This window comes from Lepidochelys kempii, chromosome 9 (genome assembly GCF_965140285.1).
Source record: "Lepidochelys kempii isolate rLepKem1 chromosome 9, rLepKem1.hap1, whole genome shotgun sequence".
Lineage (NCBI taxonomy): Eukaryota > Metazoa > Chordata > Testudines > Cheloniidae > Lepidochelys > Lepidochelys kempii.
Genome location: NC_136388.1, coordinates 8,023,206 through 8,044,142, shown reverse-complemented (window position 1 = coordinate 8,044,142; position 20,937 = coordinate 8,023,206). Strand labels below are relative to the sequence as shown.

At 54.0% G+C, this 20,937-nt stretch overlaps 1 protein-coding gene across 2 annotated transcripts; it reads right to left on the bottom strand.

Moving 5' to 3' along the window:
* Positions 1–3,297: 3,297 nt before the first annotated feature.
* ABCF3 (ATP binding cassette subfamily F member 3) lies at positions 3,298–19,401 on the bottom strand. Of its 2 annotated transcripts, XM_073359189.2 has the most exons (21): positions 19,237–19,398; positions 18,317–18,464; positions 17,913–17,992; positions 17,412–17,464; positions 15,978–16,075; positions 15,729–15,851; positions 15,119–15,385; positions 14,685–14,765; positions 13,943–14,002; positions 13,283–13,339; positions 12,981–13,003; positions 12,325–12,380; positions 11,893–12,093; positions 11,396–11,472; positions 10,746–10,790; positions 9,233–9,365; positions 8,760–8,848; positions 8,172–8,263; positions 7,198–7,330; positions 6,591–6,678; positions 3,298–4,530 (listed from the first exon to the last, which is right to left on the bottom strand). In XM_073359189.2, the coding sequence occupies exons 1-21, from the start codon at positions 19,307–19,309 to the stop codon at positions 4,372–4,374; spliced, it is 2,136 nt and encodes a 711-aa protein (XP_073215290.1). In that variant the 5' UTR covers positions 19,310–19,398; the 3' UTR covers positions 3,298–4,371. The 2 variants fall into 2 exon arrangements, with proteins under 2 accessions (XP_073215290.1, XP_073215291.1); XM_073359190.2 differs by lacking the exon at positions 13,283–13,339 and having other exon boundaries at positions 19,237–19,401.
* Positions 19,402–20,937: the final 1,536 nt, after the last annotated feature.

The window sequence follows — 20,937 nt, the reverse complement described above, 5'->3', positions numbered from 1 at the left end:
GCACATGGAGCCCCCTCCCCGGCAGCCCGAGCCTTCCCCGCCCCCACAGCCCGGGCGCCCAGCGCTCCCTCCCCGCCGCCCGCCTCACCTCCTCGGGGCCGGGGGGGCCGGGGCTGGCACCGGCAGGGGGAGAGGCGGGGGGAGAGCGATCGGCGCGGGGGGGCGACCCCGAGCCCGGCCGCCTCCCACCTGCGAGCTCGCCGCCGCTCATCCCGCCGGAGCCGCGGGGCGGGGCGCGTGTGCCTCGGGCGGGGGCCGGCGCGGGCCGCCGTGCTCCGGGGCGCGGGTCTTCGGGGGCGCGGGCACCGCTCCGTCCCCGCCGCCTCCTCTCTCCTTCCCGGCCGCTCCTCTCCGACGCTGGAGCCCCGCCCGGCCGCTCCGGGGGGCGGGGGCGGAACCACCTGGTGGCGGGGAAGGGGGAGGAGGGGCCTGGAGCCGGCACAGGGCGGGGAGCCGCCCCGGCCCCTCGGCACTTGGACTCGCCCGTCAGCTGAGCGGCAGCCCCGCGGCCCCCCCCCGCCGCCGCCGCCGCCGCCGCCGCCGCCAGCGGCCCGGGCGGGGCCTCCCGGCTCCGCCGCGTGTTGCCCTCCCCAGCGCCCGGGGCTCCGCGGGCAGCGCCCCCGGCGCGGGGCGGCCGCTGCCCCCTTGCGGCCTCCACCCGCTGCCCCCGGGCAGCTCCGCGCCGGGGCTCGCCGCTTCCCGAGAGCCTGGCGGGGGAACGGGCTCCAGAGCGCGGGGGGCTGCGGGACGGAGCTCAGGCCGTTCCCGCTGCCCCCGGCTCGGGCTCCCGCCAGCCGGCCGCACAAGGGAAGGCGGAGGAGGGGCTGCTGGGTCCGGCCCCGGTCGCTCCTAGCTCCCCTGCGCTGGGAAGCGAGCCCGGGAACCCCCTCCAGGCTGGGGTCATGCCAGGCAGCCAGCGCCGGCTCGGCAGCGGGAGGGAGAGGCCACGGGTACTGGCCCCTTGGCAAGAGCTGGACCAGGGATCCGAGGGGATATGTTTCAGAGTAATATGGCAACTCCTACAGGTTTGGGGTCCTTATCCAGGTGAAGGCAGCCGTCCGAGGCTAAAATGAGGCTACCTATAGCAGACCCTAGGCCTCCCTACCCTGCTGCCAGCTCCCAGAGCAGACACAAGGCACCTGATTCCAGTGAGACAAGCAGCAGGGCCGGCTTTGCCTGGGAGATAAGGTTGGTACTGACCCTCTTCCCCCATGACAGGATGGGACTTCACCCTTGCACTTGAGAGCTTTGGCCCAGAAAGCCTTTTAGACTGTTGCCCTGCAACCCTTCCCCCAAAATACCTACTGGGAGACAGACTGAAATCCTTGTTAAGAGACAATAGAAAGTCTGGAATTAGCAGAAAACGCCCTCACTGTCCCAAGGGGAACTGCTGGGGGAATTAGCCCCCCACATTTTCTAACCTACAGGGAACAGGCTAGCACTAAAATCCCCCAGAAAAGGCTGAGAGAAGCAGAGCTGGGGTGTATTTTCAACAGGGCTGCAATCTTACCAAGGGGATCACATACAGGACAGAACTTAAGTGGGCCATGTGTGGCAGGAATAAGTGTATAGAAGGCTGGGGGTAGAGTCATTCAATGGTTATAGAGCCCACCACAGGGCTAGATGCAGCATTGTGGTGGTGTTTTTAAGGGAGTTCATTTTTTTTTTAAATCAGGTGGCTCCTGTCTTTACCACACCACAGCATGGAAGGTGGTGCCCAAGGCAGCCACTGCAAATGTACCATTGCAACAGCACAGGAGACAAAAATTCCAGACTGTTAATCAAGCAATTAAAAACTAGCTGCAAAAAGTAAACAAATGTTAAAATTAAGAGACTATTAAGTGATTCCCCCACCCTTCTAGGATAAAAAAGATCCCAACCATGAGGAGTTCTCGCTCCAGCAGATCTGATGTCCCTAAAGAAAAAGGGAGAGCACAGCTGCAACACATAGGACTGTAAGTCCAAGGCCAACCACATAAACAGCTAGAGCTGTTAAGGCAATCCAGTAGCAGGGTGACTGCTTGCTGGAGAAGGTGCCAGGTACAAGTGTGGACTGCTAGTGAAGTCCTTATTTTGAGGACTAAGGCAGAGAAAGCTCAAACTGCACAGGAGTCTGCACTCACCTGTGAAGGGCAAGATGTGTCCTAGTTGAGACTGAAGACTTCATAGCATGTTTACTAGCACTAGATCCATCCCCATCCATGTCAAGCACATGAAGAAGGCATGTGGGAGCTGTCAGGCTGCTATCAAAACCCCTTGACTGTAGGGGAGAGAATGGCTCCCCTCGCTCCTGCTGCTTCCTTTCTTAGCCTCTTCTGCAGCACTGAGGCTGCAAGTGCTGTTGACACTCAGCAGAGCACCAGGCTTTGTGGGGGCAGCACACTGTGCTTCTCAGCCCTAGTGGTCCAAGCAGGCCTTTTGTCAGCCTGATAGGTTTCCCCAGGGCTACATCGCTTCACTGTATGACCACCATCCTGGCAGATGTAGACCACACATTTGCTACTGATGTTGCTGCAAGGACAGTTTGAAGCTGCCACATATTCTTGCCATAAGAAAAACACTGGAATGTCAAAGCAAGTGTGCCAAGAACAATTTCAGGAGCAACCTGGACCGGATTGGAATGCAGGGACCTGACAAAGGATACCCAACCCCTGCTTTGGCATGTTCTGGAAGAAGAGCCACAGCTCCTTAGCTAACTGTGGTCTAGGAGGAACTGATAGAGGGTTCCATGGGCAGCAGTCCTGTTCCAAGGGTGATAATGACTGCCAGCACAGAGGGGTGGGGGAAAGGTTACCATTGCCATAAAAGCTTTCAGAGGTTGCGGAGTGAGTTGTGCCTGCCTCATGCTAGGGAGCAGAGGCCAAGCAATGAGACTCCTCGCAGATGGTAACTTTAAAAAAAGTTTTCCCCAACTAGTTCATCTAGTCACACACAAGCTTCAGCATCCTCAGCATCACCCCACCACCCATTCCTGAGCCGGTTTGTAACAGCCCACCCTTCTAATAGTAGTAGCCAAATAATTCTTTGCTCATGATATGCTTCTGCAGAGGCTCCTAGCACTATGTGCTTTGCTCAGCAGAGGGAGGGCTGGATCTTTTCCTCCCCCTCATTCAGTGCTTTAGCAAGAACCGAATAATCAAACTCCCCTTTCATAGCACATTTGCTGACTGGAGGCAGAGATTGTGCAGGAAGTGTAACCAGCCCCTCTTGCCCAAATTCACTATCAGTAGAAAGGACGGTAAAGAAACAGACTGGAAACCAGGAAGTGGAATCCACTAGCGAAATAAGAATCCCAAGGCCATTAGGTTCTGTTTTTATTTACACTGCAACCTCTGGGCTGAGGAACAGAGAGTTTCACTCAGTGCTCAATAACTTACCTTGCAATGTACAGTATTTGATCATTTAAAAAGAAATGAAACAGAGTGACAGCTGGGACGGACCTAGCCTAGTCCTGATGGAGAGGCCTTTAGCTGGGAGAAGGGTGCAGGGGTTTGTGCAGCAGTTAAGTTGGTAGAAGCTTGTGTGCAGGCAAGATTTTGTCCCTGTCTGGCAGAGTAGTGGGCCACTGTGATTCAAACAGCACAAGTCCTTGACTCTTACTGACTGCAGCTTAGGGAAAACAAAAGCAAACCCTGTCAAGGATTCCAAGGGACCTTAGCAAGAAGCAGGGCCCTTTCAGCAGCAGCATAAGCTTCCCCACTCCTTAGCAGGACGGGGAGAGTAGCATAGGGTCAGGCCAGGAAGAAAGAAGTGTGTTCCTAAGAGGGTTTGACTAGTGTTTGGCAGGTAAAAATGACTGAAAAGCCAGGAGGCAGCAGCTCCTCCCTGCAGAGGGGTTGAGAGGCCTTTCCCACCACCTCACATGGTTTAAGTTAAAATTGGGGGGGGTCTAAACTCTATCCCTCTTCTCAGCAGAGCAGAGAAGCAGCTCAAGGTGCAACAGGTAGCAGCACTCAAGCCCAGTGTTCCCTGCGCACTCGGATCACCAATCCTCCACTACCGCAGAGGCTGGCTGAGCTAGGCAGCACTGGGCAGGGGGCAGAGGAGAGGATGTGCTCAGAGCAGAAACTACCCACTCTGCACTCCTCCCCTCGCACTGCAGCTTTAGACTCCCCCTCCCCCCATCACTTTACTGTCCATTCACCCCTGCCCAGCAGAGGCCTGGTGTAGCTCCAGAGGCAGGAGAGAGGGCCCATCCTATACCCCAAACACTTTTGCAGTTCTGGGGGGAGGGTAATGCAGATGGCACAGCTGACAGTCCATGGGGTGCAAGTGGTGTCCCTGCTGCTCCGCCGGGCACCTTTCAGATGGAGATTGAGGCCGCTGCACTTCCCCACTCCAGCCAGCTCACACCCCGTTTGGCCGCCTCCTTTATAGAAAGCCCTCCTTCCGGAACTGCTCCTGCAGGATGTCCCTGTACTCATCAAAACCACCCTCGATGCGCGTCACGGTAGCGTTCTCACACACCCACAGCTCCTTGCACAGCAGGCGAATGAAGCACTCGTCGTGGGACACTAGGATCACACCACCCTGAGATTGAGGTACAAAGAGAAAGTGCTTTACACCAGAGGGGAAAATAAGGTACAACGGCAAACAGTCCAGTTCTAAATCGCTATTTGAATACTATGAGGAAGGGTAACATGTCTTGTTAAGTCTGCTGACCCCACTGCTTAGACCACAGAGGTGGCCTGAGTGTAGCTCTTGGCCCCTCAGCTCATGGAGATGCAGACCACAGGTCTGGCCACGCAAAACAGCATCATACAAATGTAAGGCTAGAAGGGACCTCAAGAAGCCATCAAGTCCACCCCTGCACTAAAACAGGACTAAGTAAACAGAGGTCACCCCTGACAGGGGTTTTCCAACCTGCCCAAAAACCTCCATAATCTCCCTGGAAAGCCCATTCCAGAGTTTAACTACTCTTAGAGTTAGAAAGTATTTTTTACTATCTAACATAAATCTCCCTTGCTGCAGATTAAGCCCACTGCTTCTTGTCCGACCGCCAGTGGACACGGAGAACAACTGATTACCAACCTCTTTATAGCAGCCCTGAACCTACCTAAAGACTGGTCAGTTCCCCACAGCCTTCTTTTCCCTAGACTAAACAGGCCCAGTTTAACCTTTCCTCATAGGTCAGATTTTCTAAACCTTTTATGGGTTTTGACGCTCTCCTCTGCGCTCTCTCCAATTTGCCCATTTCTCTCCTACAGTGGTGCCCGGAGCCGGACACGGTACTTCAGCTGAAGCCTCACCAGCACTGAGTAAAGTGGAACAGTTACCTCCCGTGTCGTACATATGCCACTCCTGTTAATACAGCCCAGAATGCTAATAGCATTCTCCTAACTGCATCACATTGTTGACTTTCAATTTGTGATTAATAACCCCCTGATCCTTGTCAGCAGTATGACTGCTTAGCCAGTTATTCCCCATTTTACAGTTGTGAATTTTAATTTTTTTCTTTCTTAACAAGTGAAGTATTTTGCATTTATCTTTACTGAACTTCGCCTTGTTGATTTCAAATCAAATTTCGCCTTGTTGATTTCAATTCTCCAAGTTGTCAAGGTAATTTTGAATTCTAATCCTGACCTCTAGAGTGCTCACAACCCCTCCTAGCTTGGTGTCACCGGCAAATGTTATAAGCATGTCCTCCACTCCATTATCCAAGTCATAAATGAAAATACTGACTAGTTTCCAGACCCAAGAGTGACCTCTGTGGGCCCCACTGGATATATCCTCCTACTTTGTATCATTCCAATAGCTAGGCTGCACTGCATATTGGAACCTCTGGACTCCATCTATTGCAGAATGGGCCCACTGGGAACTCCTACTTTCCATGGTACAAGTAGGCAGGAGGGACAAGGGGGTGGGAAATGGGCTCGGGACCCTCACCTTTCCTCCTGGGAGATCTGGGGCCAAGACTTGAGAGCAAATGCATAGTCTGGGAACGGATTGTGTGTGTAGTGAGAAGGAGCTTGACTCTGGCTTTTCACTTCACTCCTTGGCCTACAGCTAGAGTTTGCCACTGGCCACCCAAACTCACAGCAAGGCTCAGCCATTGCCCTCAGCTTTGCCTGAACAAGCTGTAGCTTCTCTTTTGAAGCAGGAAGATTTTGAGTTAACCTGTCAAGCTATTACTGGAAACAAAAGATTGTGATGGGCCCATCCCCATGAAGACACCACAGAATATGGCACAAGTGGCATATTTGCCTAGGACTGGAACAGTAAAATGTGCTACAGGCCAGGCTGAAGTGAAGTGAGCTGGCAGAGCAGTGGGATACCCTGACCTAGAAGAGGGGATGCTGTGGGTCTAGATACCTCACAGAGCTGGGGGAAGGGGCTGCTCTTTGGCTGACAGGTAAGAGCCAGCCACTTTCCTGGGCACTAAAAGAAGAATAACCATATTTTTCAAGGGAAGTCTGAAACAAGCCAAGGGACAGGAAGCACAGAGTCAAGGTGGAAATGCATCATGTTCTCCATTGACCAGGATAATTTGGGGCCACTTTAAACTACTCTAGTGGCTGCCACCGGGCTGGGATGCTCCAGCACCACAAGACAAGAGGCTGCAGGGAGCATCAGACCAAGGAGAGCCTTACCCGGAATTTATTCAGCGCTTTTGCCAGGGCCTCAATGGTCTCCATGTCCAGGTGGTTTGTCGGCTCATCCAGGATATAGAAGTTGGGACTGGAAGACGAGAAAAGAATCAGCAACTCAGCATCCCACTGGAAGAGGCCCATGCAGACCCTGCAGTGCAGTCACTGCCTGGCATTACCGTCAAGAACAACAGGCCCTCTGTTAGCAGGGCTAGAGAGCAAGGACTCACATTGGACGGGAGAGCCCAGCATATTGATCATTCCGCTCAAAACGTGATAGAGAGGTTCTTCATAGCACTGTCTCTTGTCAAGGCTCAGGTCCCCAAGTGTCTGCTCTGCCCAGTCCCATGTGTGGGCTATAGGGACCCCTGTATCCCAAGAATAGGACTGTGGACTGAGCCCAAAAGGGTAATGACAAGAGCAAGCTGCATGCCTCTGTCCATGCATAGCTCCCTCAGGGTGACCATGCTTCCCTAGAAAGCACTGGGTCTCCTGCTCAGCCAGAACCAGCAAAATACTCTTAGCATCTCTGCTTCCTCCCCCAAACAAACACCTAGGGACAGAGCCGTGTCACTAAAAGCAGCAGGAGCAACATATGGGAGAGGGTTACCAGGGCATGGTCATCTGGGCAAATGCCACTCGGCTCTTCTGACCTCCCGACAGGCTGGCGACAGGGCGGACGGCCAGCTCCCCCGAGACGCCGTAGCTTCCGAGCTGGTGACGATACTCCTCCTCTGTCTTCCCTGAAACAGCACATAGGGAGAATGTCACAACCCAGCCGGAGCCTGTTTGCATTAGCCCCCAAGATACTAACTCAGAGCTTCCAGTCGGCCAGGAGTCACACAAGGCCTCAGTAGCAAGCTGGACCTAGGTTCTGCACCAAGTCCCCCGGAATCTACAGTGCTCAAGTGCAGGAGGAGGGAAATGCAGCAGCAGAATGGAGGAAATTCACAGAGGCTTCAATATGAACCTGAGTGACACAATCAGGACAGGGGCTCCAGGGTACTGGCTGAGATGAAATTCAAGTGACAATGGCCCTAAATTCAGTGTTGCATATTTTTATATAAGGTAAAAGGATTATCCTACATCAGAGAGGAAGAAGCTGGAAGTTTTGGCAGCTGGGAGAAGAGCAACTGAAGCTTTTGCTGCTAAAATGATCAGCAGCTAAATAGTCTGCAATGCTGATGCATAACTCTGAAACCTAATGACAACAATCACTTCCCAGGGCTCATTTCAGGCTGTCTGCAGAGTTGGACATCCCTGCAGCACTCACACTGTGACACTACCTGAACTTTGCAAGCCAGGTATCAGAGAGCCTGCAGCTCCCGTGAGGTGGGGAAATATTAGGCAAGGGAAGAGGATGGCCCCAGAGCACTGCAAGAGGTGGCTGGTTCTCTAGGCAGGAGCTCCTATCTGCATCCAGGGGAAGCCTCCCGAATGCATCAATGCTGCTCCTTGCTTGGCAGAAGGCGCCACATGCCAGTTGCCAGCTCTACTTGCCCCAGGAGGCAAGACAGCAAATGCAGGACTCACTTGGCACCCCCAAGCACCCAGAGTCAATGCCCATGGAAGTGGGATGCTCACCTGGGAACCTCTTGGCCAATAACTCTACAGCACTGATGTTTAAGTCCAGCTGGTCCACGTGGTGCTGACTGAAGTAGCCAATCTTCAGGTTCCTGCCAAGCCAGAGAAGAGAGACCATTATAGGCAGCACTACCCAGAGCTCCTCTGGCCCACTGGCCTCACCCACTCGCTGCCAAGAGCAAGACAGAGGCAGCAGGAAGGGAAGGCATGTGCACATGTGGTAGTGGTGGGGGCAGGGGTTGCCTTCCCTAGGGGTTGGGGGATCTGGCTGCTCCATGACAGCTTAGAAAGCTCTTGGCCATTAAGTCTTAGCCACTGGTAACTGGGGAAACATGTTAATGCAGGTTCCCCAAGCCCTGGAGATGTCGGGAGGTGGCCCCAGGACAGAAGGAGCAGCCATTCTGGGGACCCACCCATAGTGCTTTTGGGGAAGTGGCCGATAAACCATGTTCCCTCCAGCACTCTGCAAATGGGGGGCCATTTCCCACAATCCCCTCTGCAAGTCCAGAGACCTCTTGGCCCTTACCCCATGATCCCCCCAATCCCTTCCTCTGTGCTAAAGCCAGGCAATAGCAACACAAGCTGTACCTGTGTGCGTGTCTAATCCCTCGAACTGGTGCCAGGTCTCCCATCAGGATCTTTAACATGGTTGACTTGCCAGCTCCATTCTCTCCGACCTGGGCAAAGAAGCAATAGTTGAGAGACTAGGTCCCACAGAGACAGCAATGGGGCCCCAGTGCCCATGGGGATTCCTTTCCTCGCCCAAGATTAGACTGGATTTTAGGGATGGAAGGTATAATTGACCATCCCCCATTACCACTGTCCAGGGCCCTCCTTCACACAAAGGGGGCTAGCCACAGGACAGCAGATACTCCAGCAATGCAAGGAGCTCCACAGCCCAGCTGGCCACCAAAGGTTCACTTGCCACACTCCAGCCGTGATCCCCTTGTACGACATCTGCCCCAACTGCCCACATCCTACTTCTAGGGCCTGCCAGGTCTCTCCTGAAACATCCTCTTGCGGCCCCATCCCAGCTAGAAGACCGAGTCCCCAATACGTACCACACATATCCGGGACTCCAGGTCAGCTGAGACAGAGAGGCCACGGAAGATGCAGTGACTTGGGTTGTAGCTGAAATCCACTTCATCCAGCTGCAGGATTGGGGGAGAGAATTTCTCAAAGCCATCAGGGAACCTGTAAGGGGGTGGGGGAGGAGAGGAAAGCCCAGCGCGGTCAATACAACAGGCAAGGGGAGAGGTAGCCAGAGGAAGCACAACACCTGAAGAGGAGGAATACCCACACACCATACGAGGCAGGGGGAGGGCAGGAAAGGATACTGCTTCACCTGCCAACCTCCACCTTCTGGGATAGGGAAGAAGTTCAGCACAGAACCCCACCTGCCTGCCATGTGCATCCATTACTACTCTATCTGGCCCACCCAGCCCATCTTCCCCGGACCTGGATCCGTGCCCTCACCATGAGAATGATGCAAGCAAACCAAGAAAACAGTAGGATTTATGTGTATTGGGCCTGATACCAGGGAAGGCAGAGGGGAGGTGCCAGCTCAGGGATAGGATACAGAGGGACTTGTACAAATTGGAGGACTGGGCCAAAAGAAATCTGATGAGGTTCAACAAGGACAAGTGCAGAGTCCTGTACTTAGGACAGAAGAATCCCATGCACAGCTACAGACTAGAGACCGAGTGGTTAGGCAGCAGTTCTGCAGAAAAGGACCTGGGGTTACGGTGGACAAGAAGCTGGATATGAGTCAACAGTGTGCCCTTGTTGCCAAGAAGGCCAATGGCATTTTGGGCTGTATAAGTAGGAGCATTGCCAGCCGATCGAGGGACATGATCGTTCCCCTCTATTCGGCATTGGTGAGGCCTTATCTGGAGTACTGTGTCCAGTTCTGGGCCGCACACTACAAGAAGGATGTGGAAAAGTTGATAAGAGTCCAGGGGAGGGCAACAAAAATGATTAGGGGGCTGGAGCACGTGACTTATGAGGAGCGGCTGAGGGAACTGGGGTTATTTAGTCTGCGGAAGAGAAGAATGAGGGGGCATTTGATAGCTGCTTTCAACTTCCTGAAAGGGGGTTCCAAAGAGGATGGATCTAGACTGTTCTCAGTGGCACCAGATGATAGAACAAGGAGCAATGGTCTCAAGTTGTAGTGGGGGAGGTCTAGGTTGGATATTAGGAAACACTATTTCAGTAGGAGGGTGGTGAAACACTGGGATGTGTTACCTAGGGAGGTGGTAGAATCTCCTTCCTTAGAGGTTTTTAAGGTCAGGCTTGACAAAGCCCTGGCTGGGATGATTTAGCTGGGGATTGGTCCTGCTTTGAGCAGGGGGTTGGACTAGATGATCTCCTGAGGTCCCTTCCAACCCTGATATTCTAGGATTCTATGAGGGAAATGGCACCAGCTTCTGCAGCCTTGATAGTGCTTTGCTGTTTTACAGAGCACACGCCCAGTAACAGGACCTGGGAGGCAAGAAGCTGTGGTCTGAGGCTGCCAGTCACCAGTACAGGGAACCGAGCTACCAGTTCCTCACCACGGGGTCTGTCGTCACTTACTTCATAATCACTTCAGACTCTTTGTCCACAGGTTTCAGTTCCGGCCTAGAAGGAGAAACTTGTCACTCTGAGCTGGGATATTGCTGTAGCAGGACAGCACCCCCTCCCCACATGCCATGCAATTCCCTGGGCCGGGGTAGAGTGGGGAACTTTTGCCCCAGGGCAGGGGGCTAGGAGTATGTCAGTGACACGCCCAGCCCTATACTGTACAACCATCCAGCTCCTTACAGTCATCCCAGGTGGCCTCAGAGACAGGACAGGAAGCAGAGGAGATGATCACTTGGGGAACTGACCATGTAGGTCAGGTGACCTCCTCCAAAAGAGCAGGCCCTATGTCTGGTCAGCCAAAGATCGGCCATTCCCGGGTCCAGAGCCAGCCCTGTAAGCCTAGAGAAACACCACTGTGTTTCAGGCCCATGTGGAGCCACTGGGAAAGGCCCTCAACACCTTCCACTTACTCAAATAGGATTAGGTGCTTTACCACCTAAAGCGTGTGAAGCCCCGTCCCCTACCACCTGGCCAAGTGGCATGGTTTAACTGCATGGCACGGTCTCAGCCCCTCCCACAGCTGTGTCAGTGGTGCAGTCCGACTGCATGCCACTGCTTCCCCTCCTCCCAGGCCCGAGTGAGGGGCAGGACCAAGCACTCACAGCTTCTCCAGCAGCTTGAGTTTGCTCTGCACTTGGGATGCCCGGTTTGCATTATAGCGAAATCGATCAATGAAGACCTAGGAGAGAACAGATCATCAGAGTCCCCTGGCCCAGTGTGGTACCAGCCACTAACCTCTGCCTGCTGCTAAGGCCCCCACCTCAGAGCTTGTCCTCCTATAATGGGACCTGAGCTGTGGGCCAGATTCCACTCTAAAGCCAGAGCGGCATGGAGGATCCAGGGTGAGGACAGCCCAAGAACAGTCTATGGCTGTCAGTATGAAGGAGGACTAGAGATGCTCCCTTACAATTAGCCCAGAGTAAGAGTGTTAGGCCCACATGAGCCCCTCCATTGCCTCCCACTGGCAACCGCCAGAGCCATGCTGCATGGAAATGAGTTCTGTAAACTGGCCCTTCTGCTGGAGGGACTCCCAGAATGGTACAGCAATGCTCTTCTCACAGGATGTGATCGCATCCATGCCATGTCATCATCTCTGTACCTGTATATGTTCCCGGTACTGCTGCTGGGCCTCATACTCGCGCTGCTGGTTCTTCAGCCGCTCCTCCTTGATCTTCATGAAGTTCTCAAAGTTGCCCCGGTACGGTTCAAGACGCTGCGAGTGCAGGTGGATGATGTCAGTGGCCACAGCATTCAGGAAGTTCCGGTCGTGGGACACCACTAGGATGGTTGACTGCCAGGTCTAGAGGAGATAGTAGCGGGGAGGCCTGAGCCAAGGTATTAATTGATCCCAGGGGAGCTTCATCCAGCCAATGGGGATCTCCGGCCTGTGTCACAGGGGCCCATATCCCATGCCTACTGCCTATCAAACCATTAAGGAGTCATCTCCACTCCAAGGGTGCATCACCAAAGAACGAGTGATCTTAGACAACAGCCCTCCACAGGTCAGACTACCCTTTGCCACCTCACCTACCTGCAGGTAGTTCTCCAGCCACAGAATGGCCCTCACATCCAACATGTTAGTAGGCTCTGAAAGGGAACAGAAAAGGGACAGGGATCAGTGGATTCAGCCCACACAAAGGATGGCAAACACCCAGCTGGTAAGAACATGCAAAGCTACCACTTGCTCCAGAACTAGGACCATTGGAAAGGGGACCGTCACAGTAGTGCCCAGAGAATCATGGGGACAACGTACTGGGTACTGCATACATCCACTGGATGAGAGTCGGACAAGATGCAACAAGCGGATGCAACAAACGGTGAAAATCTGGTGGCTCCCAACTTGAATGGTTGGCAGGTTTCAAGTCTTCTTTGGTAATAAACACAAATACTAACGCCTTCAGAGCCCTTGAACAAGCCAACATCCAGGCCAGCCAAGGTCAATGGCCAAGGAGGAAGAGGGGACAGGATAAGCTATTTGACTTCCTTAGATGTCTGGACTCCTCTGGTGAGCCAGTACACAGGGGTCTCACTCCACAGCCCTGGCAGCACCAGGTGAACAGCTGCGCATTCACTCAGGATATGCAGCCAAAAAGCCATACCAGGTCTCCCACTCCCAGCAAGGGCATTCAGAGCCATCCCACAAGGCCACAGCTCAGAGATGAGAAGGGATTCATGGCATTCGCTTACCATCAAGCAGAAGAAGATCCGGTCTGAGAGAGAGTGTAGGGGGAGGGGAGAGAGAACAGTTAATACTGGTATATGTTTAAATATGAGTAGATCTACCGTAAGATTGTTTTAATTCAATTATTTGTTACCCTGCCTGGAGAGGCTGGGGGCTCCCCCCGCAGCCAATACTGCCCTGCTCCCTTGCTGGCAGAGTGAGTGTGAGCTAACCCCAAGGTAACTCCTGGGCTCTGCCATCAGAGTCTACCCTACTTTAACAGAGATGGAGTGGAATAAGATCAAATATGGACCATGCTGAGACCTACCTGGCAAAAAGGGCCCTGGCTAAGGCCAACCTCATTCTCCAGCCCCCGGAGAACTCTCTGGGCAGAGAAAAACACACATACAGGAGGCATCAGAGCTCAGTACAGAACCACCCTGACTTAGCCCATCCACAAGAAATCCTCCCCCACGAGTCACCCTGTTCTCTCACCCCATGACTCCACACAGCAGAGATGCCAGGGCTCATCACCATCTGGGGAAGGAGGTGCCCTTTAAACTCTGCTGTCACCCCAGAGAGAGCTTGTCAGTGCAGCAGGGGCGAGATGCAGCAGGCCCTGACTCAGAAGTTACAAGGGGCAGCAAAAATTCATCATGGTATGCCTGCTGCTGAACTTGAGAGCAGCATCACATGTTGCTGAGTTGCTCTCTGCCCTGCCACATCTGTAGCAGCCTGATTCAGGAGGGAAACAGCCAAGCCCTTCCAAAGAGCATACCAGCTGCTGTTTCATCCACTCCAGGCCACCCCCACGGCAACAGCAAGGGGGACGCCAGTGACCCACGGAGCGTCTGGCAGTGCCCAGCATTCCATCTGATGCCTCTAGCCTGGCAAGAGAAGCACTGGGGTAGGGCAGCTCAGGCCCCTCCAGGCCTAGGGCAGGGAGGAATCTACCCAAGCACTGACACCTTGATGAACGGAGACTTACTTGGTTGTCTGTTGCTGCATCTTTGCACTGAAGCCCAGCCCAGCAAGAATGACAGATGCCCTGTGGGGAAGAGGAGAGACAGGCCTCTGAAATCCACTCGACAGCTATGTGTAACTGCCTGCAACACAAGGCTCAGAATCCAAGACAAGTGCTCCAATGGAGACTGTTGCGGTATCGAAAGGATGCTGCAAGATTTTGGACCCAGCAGAAACCCATCTCCCGCACAATAGCAGCCACGCCGGGAATCCCAGCTTCCCAACAGGGCACAGGATGGTTTTGACATGACGTTCTGGGGTTTGAAATCAGACACTGACTCCAGGCCACTGGCCCAGAGCCAAAGAAGCCCAGCCCTGCCTCTAAGGCCAGCATAACATTCAGTTTCCATCACCTACAGACATGGAAACATCTCTCAGATGGTCACCTTCTGGGAGGTCCCAGAAGCCAAGTGGAGCACCATTAGTCTAGTCATTAGAGGGTAAGAAAGCCTGACTTTCCCCAAAACCTCTGGGGGGCTCCCAGCTGCTCCAGTTCCAATCTCTCCCAGATGTAGAGAATGAGGCAGGAGTAGTGGCCACAAGAACCTCCAGCTCATTTGTTAGATTCCATGACCAGGTAGGGACATTCCACCGACAAAGAGTCCATGTCCACCAGTCTAAATACCCATCTCCTAATACCCCAAGCTAGCTGCAGATAGTCAAGGGGCAGCTCCCCATGTCTGGCTCAGAAAGGGGGCTCGTCTTACCTGGCTGGCGCCTTGTCTGCCTCTATCTCTTCCAGCTTGGCGTAGATTTCCGACAGTCTGTCACCTTCTGTACCTTGTCCCCTGGTAGGAGACACAAGGGCAGCATAGGGAATTCTTGTAAGGTCAGGGTTTAAAAATCGGCTCTCTCAGGTTGTGTGCATGTGGGCTGGGGGAGAAGGCAAGCAGAACTCAAGCTCCTGGGGTATGCACTCCATTCCTACTGGAGCTTTAATCTGAACATGACCAGCCCCAGGGAGGAAAAATGGAAAGCAGAACCCTGGCAAAGCCACTAGCTCAATTTTAGTGCTAGCACATGGCAGGAGAAAGCACTGGTCTCTCCAGGACACGAGGCTCAGGCACTAGGAGCGGGACTGGAAGCCTAGGCTCAGGCAAGGCCGTAACCCCAAGGCATGGTCTACATGGCAGTGTCTCACTTGCCAGCGTTGATCCTGGCTGTCAGCTCCCTTTCCTCCTGCAGCAGGCTCTCGCGGGTGGTGTCGCACTCTAACACGCTCTGCAGAGCTGGCGTCTCATCCCCTGCCACCTCCTGCTCCACGTGGAGGATGCTGATGTGTGAGGGGATGCGCAGGCTGCGGCTGGCCATCATCTTCAGCAGGGTGGTCTTGCCCAGCCCATTCCTGCCCACCAAGCCGTAGCGCCGGCCAAATGCCAGGTTCAGGTCTGCACCTGTTAGCAGGACACTAAGGCAAGAGAACAGACCGATAGCTGGTCAGCCTGACAGTTCACCTGCAAGGACACAGCAGCACCCAGCAGCAGCGCTTCCACTGGATGGTGGGTTCTGCTGGGAACTTCATGAAAGCTGCTACCCAAAGCCAGAGGGAGGACAAGCTCCCACACAGTGGCAATCAATCCTGACCTGTTGCACCTTTCCTGCTATTCCAGTCCAGGCTGTCCCACGATCCTATCCCACCACCTCCCCTATTCTAGGGTTCTCCACACAAACTGCAGCCACTATATGAATCTTCTCCTACCCCACCCCTATCCCAGCCTCCCCCGGGTCCTTCCCACCCCACAGGGACTCACCGCTCACCGAAGGACACATCAAAGTTCTCGATGCGCACATCATACGATTTGTTCTTGCCCGATGACTCCATGCGAGTCTCCTTCTTGCTGGATGCCTGGCTAGCAGATGCCTCCTCCAGGACCCTGTGACCAGGCATGAAAGAAAGTAGAGCTTCAGTTGTGGCAAAGCCCTGGAGCACATCAGGCTCCCCAGAGAGCCACACTCATCAGTGCGATCAGAGCCTGCCCATCAGCCACGTGCACACTCACAGTATGCCAGTGGGGTTCAGGGAATCCCGCTCTGTCCTCTTGTTCTGCTTGGCCTTCAGTTTGGCTTCCGCCTTCTCCAGCTTCTTGGCATTCACCATCTGGGACACAAGGAAGAACATTCAAAAAAGAGCAAGAATGACCATAAGGAGCCTGAAGCAATTGACTAGTAAAGGGGAAGAGCCTAGTTAGGAGGGAAAATCCTGATGGGTGGAAATTTCAAGGAGGAAGGGTCAATTACTTAGGTGGGACACGAGGATTGACTAAAAGGGTGCGGATGGCACCAACGGGCATTTCAGGGTCACAGCTCTTCTCTGAGCCTTCTCCAATTTATCAACATCCTTACTGAATTAATGGACATCAGAAATGGACACAGCATTCCAGTACTGGTTGCATAAGTGCCAAATAAAGAGGTAATATCACTTTCCTGCTTGAGAGTCTTCTGTTTGTACATCCAAGGATCACATTAGGCCTTTTGCCCATAGTATCACACTGGGAGTTCATGTTCAGCTGATTATCCACCATGACCCCCAAGTCCTCCCCCCAGCCCACCCCGAGTCACTTCTTCTCAAGACAGAGTCTCATATCCTGTAAGTATGGCCTATACGCTTTGTTCCTAAATATATAACTTTACATTTGGCTGTACTGAAAACACAATTGCACCCAGCACACCAAGTGATCCAGATTACTCCGTACCAGTGACCTGTCCTCTTCCTTATTTACTATTCCCCGCTCCCAATCTTTGTCTCATTTACAGATTTTTATCATTAACAATTTTATTTTTTCTTCCAGGTCATTGACAAAAATATTACATAGCTTAGACCTGATCCCTGTGGGACCTCACTAAAAACACACATGCTCAAAGAGTCCCCATTTACAGTTACATTCTGAGACCTATCAGTTAACCAGTTTTTAATCCATGCCCTGTTACTTTTATATTATTCTAGTTTTTTAAATCAAAATGTGCGGTACCAAGTCATACCCCTTGGAGAAGTCTAGGTATATTACGTCAACACTGATATTACCTTTATCAACCAAACTTGTTATCTAATCAAAAAATGATATCAAGTTAGTCTGACAGGATCTATTTCCCATAAAGCCATGTTGATTGGTATTATTACCCTCCTCTAATTCTTTATTAATTGAGTACCATATCATCTGTTCCACTATTTTGTCCAGGATCTATGTCAGGCTCACAGGCCTACAATTACCTAGGTAATTCTGTTTACCAGATCAAGACCAAGCAGCCCCACACAAAGTGAAGGTGTGAACAGAGAGAAAGCAATTTCAACATCTAGAGAGAAGAGACAGAAGGCCCCACTCCCCAGCCTATTGTGTGGATGTATGTGTAAGAAGGCAAAGCCCTCTCAGCATCTTGAGCAATGCAGCAGGCAGGCTGGTAACAGCATGAGCAGCATGGATCCCTTTCTTACTTACTGAGTTCTGGTCTCTCTTTAGCAACAGCTTCGGCAACAGGTCCAAGCCAGAATCTGCAATCAACAAGAAAGGCACAGTAACACTCAGCCCTTCTCTCTCTCCAGCACCTTCTGCCAAAGCAAACTCAGTGCTTAATACAAATCTACCCAGCTCCCTGGCAGGAAAATTAATAACCTATTTTACAGATGGAGAAAGGTGAAATGACTTGCCCAAGAGCACATGGCAAGCGAGTGGCAGAGCTGAGACTAGAATTTAAGTCTTTATTCCTAGTTCCGTTCTTGCCATTAGATCTCACTGTCTCAAAGGCCACCACTACACAGGATGAGCTCCTCAAAATTCCAAGGAGGGAGTCCCATTCCAATCCATAAACTCCAGGGTTTATAAACTTCCCACCACAATGATGCTTCTGTTGGAAGGAACAGATCAGCTGGGAGACTGTCCAGCTCAAGCACTGAAGGTCGATGTCCTAGGAGCAAGGGCTGCTAAACATTTGTTACTCACCATAGTTGTCTGTGATCTTGGAAAGCTGAATTGGGGCATCCAGCAGCACCTGCCTGCGTCCTCGTGAGTTTTCCTCATCCCTGTAACATACAGGAGAGTCAAGGAGTAAAGCTGCCAAGATACCATCCTCTCTGCAACATTCCCATCTGCCACACCTCCCCAAATGAGTCTCAGATGCTGCTCTAAATTATTCTTTGTCACCCCGTTTTACATCCTCGTGCCATACATTCCAGATGCTGACGCTTGCCACCACAGCTCCAAAGTAAAATGCAGGCTCCAACACATCACAAGACCCAGAGCACACCTGATCTCTCACCCACTGCCTTTGGCCCCAGGCCTGTTTCCAGATCCTTGCACTGAGGCCCAAGAGCCTCCCACCACGTCACTTGATGGAGGGTACTTACAGGTGGAGAGTGTTGTACATCCTCTGGCAGATTTCCCGGATGTCCTCATCATCTTTGGAGTCTCTGGACACTTCCTGCAAGAGCTCTCCCACCGCTTCAAAGAGATCATCCACAGACTCAAAATCTGCACTGCCACTATGCAGGACCCCTGCAAGAGGAAAGAGACAAGCCCCTGAGCAACAAGCCCCGAATAATCCCAACCCAAACAACAGCCAGTGTCACGGGCTCAGCACTTCCCCATCATTTTAACTGAGCACCAAGGATCATTCTGGGATTAAGGCAGTGGGCTGGGACTCTTGGTTTCCTCGACTGGCACTGATGAAGAGAGCTGTGGGTTCAATCCCAGGCTCTGCCACAGACACCCTGTGTGACTATGAGTAAGTCACTTTGGCCCAGATCCTCAAGCCCTTTTGGCGCCTCACGGACATCAAAGCCCATAGGAATGAGGCGCCTCAGATCCCCACCACGGGACCAGACGCCCTCTCTCCCAGGAATTGAGAGTAATTTCATTCACATGGGAGAGGCTCAGGCCACGCCGCTGGGGGCTGCAGCAGCGCCTAGACCACCAGACCCCGCACCTCGGGCGCCGGGGACTGAAGCCTCCCCCACGAGCAGGCAGCCTTCGGGCGAGCAGGGCGGCCAGCCGGGGACTGACTCTCCGCGGCGCCGGCAGCTGGAGCAAGGCGGCAGGGGAGCGGCAGGGGAGCGCCCGGGTCCCGCCGAGCGGGGCTGCTCCGGAGGCTCGGCTTCCGGGCAGGACACCCGGCACCCCCCGCTGTCTCAGGCCGGCCCAGGCAGAGAAGCAGCCGAGGCCCGGACCGCAGGCGGCGGAGCGGAGGGCAGCGGCGCCCGCCTCCCCTCAGAGCCCCGGGGAGAGGCGGCGGGCAGGGCACCCCCGAGCCCCGGCCCCACCCCCTCACCCGTCACGTAGGCGAACACCTCCCCGTCCAGCTCGGGGAACTCGCTGCGCAGGATCTCGGCGCAGGAGGCCATCGCCGCGCAGCCCGGCACCGGACCGCAGGCCCCAGACCAGCCGCCACCGGCCCACGCAGCCCCGGGAGAGGGGGAAGAGCGGGGCACGCCGGGGAAAAAAAGTCCGCCGGGCGCGCGGGCTGCTGGGAAATGGAGTCCGGGACAAGCCACAGCGCGAGGGACGGCGGGAGACGGAGTCCCACGCATGCGCCTCTGCCTGGGGCGCGCAGTCCTCGAAGTTCCCGCCGGGACTGCGGGAGCGCATGCGCAGTGGGGTTGGGGGCGGGGCTCTAGAGTGGGGATCAAGTTGAGGCCAGGCCAGGGGGCGGAGCGCAGAGGGCAGGGGGCGGGGCAACGACACGGTTGCCCCAGTGATCAGAGATGGGCCCCGCCCCCTTGCTGGGAACCAAACAGGGTTCAGCCCAGCCCACCCCCCCGTAGCCCCAGGGATCCAGCCAGCCAGGATCCCGACCCCCAGGGGGTGCTGGGGACTTCGGGCCTCTCACCACCCCTCATCAATGACTCTGCCCCGCGGGGAGGCCCGAGCCCAAGGACCTTGCCTCTCTAATGTCCTAGGACCGACACGGCTACACCACCCCTGCGAAGAGCTCCCACTGCGGCTTTTCCACGAGACGGGGCCTCAAACTGGAAGATAGCCGAGGACGTGGGTGGCAGGAGGTTAAAATACCCCCTTCCTTCAGCCCCTCATTCCCTTCTGATACCCACCGAAGATGCTGAAAGGAAAGGCGGGGTGTATTTCCATCCGGCACGGTAGCAGCCCTCTGCACCTGAGGAGCTGCTCCGTGCCAGGGCCCAGCCGGGCCCCAGAGGCAGTTGGTGCACAGCGCAGACATCGCCAAAGGGCCCGAGCAACCAAGCACAAGGGAGCGTTGGATAAGCAGCATTTCCAGCCCACGCTGCTGCCATTTCTTTCAGATAACTTGTTTGGCGGGAAATTGCAAGGATCTATTCCAGGAAAACGAACATCCACACCCTTAAAGGCTGGGGTACAGAGCTAACAGCTGCACTAGGCCAGGCTGTGGACGTGGAAAATGACAAATCACTACTTGTAAAGGGCCACTGAGCCAAAAGAAGACGGGCAGAAGAAGGCAGCTGGGATTCTTACCTAGGTTTTAATTCAGCTCCTGGTTTGACAGGGCTACAGCAGGGTGGATCCAGATATAAGCACAGGCTTGAGGTGCATGGAAAGGGGAAGAGACATGCTCACAGATATCAGCTAACTGGGGGGGGTAGGGAATGAAAGCAAGCAGAGGGCCTTGGGAAGCAGGCCATAGCAATCTCACCCTCACTTCCTCCCAGCAGGAGATCACTGCCCTGGCTCAGGAATAGTGAGCAGAGCAGCTTCTACCAGCACTGGGAGTAGGCCAATGAAAGGAGCAGAGTTCTAGCACTGAACTCGCTGCTATTTGGCCAGCCCTGGTTTAAGTGCCTAGAACGAGGAGGAACCAGAGGAGATGGGGCAGGATGCTGAGTGATGAGAGACCCAAGCAATGAGACTGCTGTGAAGAACAGGGCTGATACTGTTCCCCCTCAGGGCCCTAGGGCCCCGAGACACATGTTTACAATTGTGCATGCATCCCTCACCCTATGAATCAGGCACATGCATTTCCCTGTATGTCCCTTCAGAG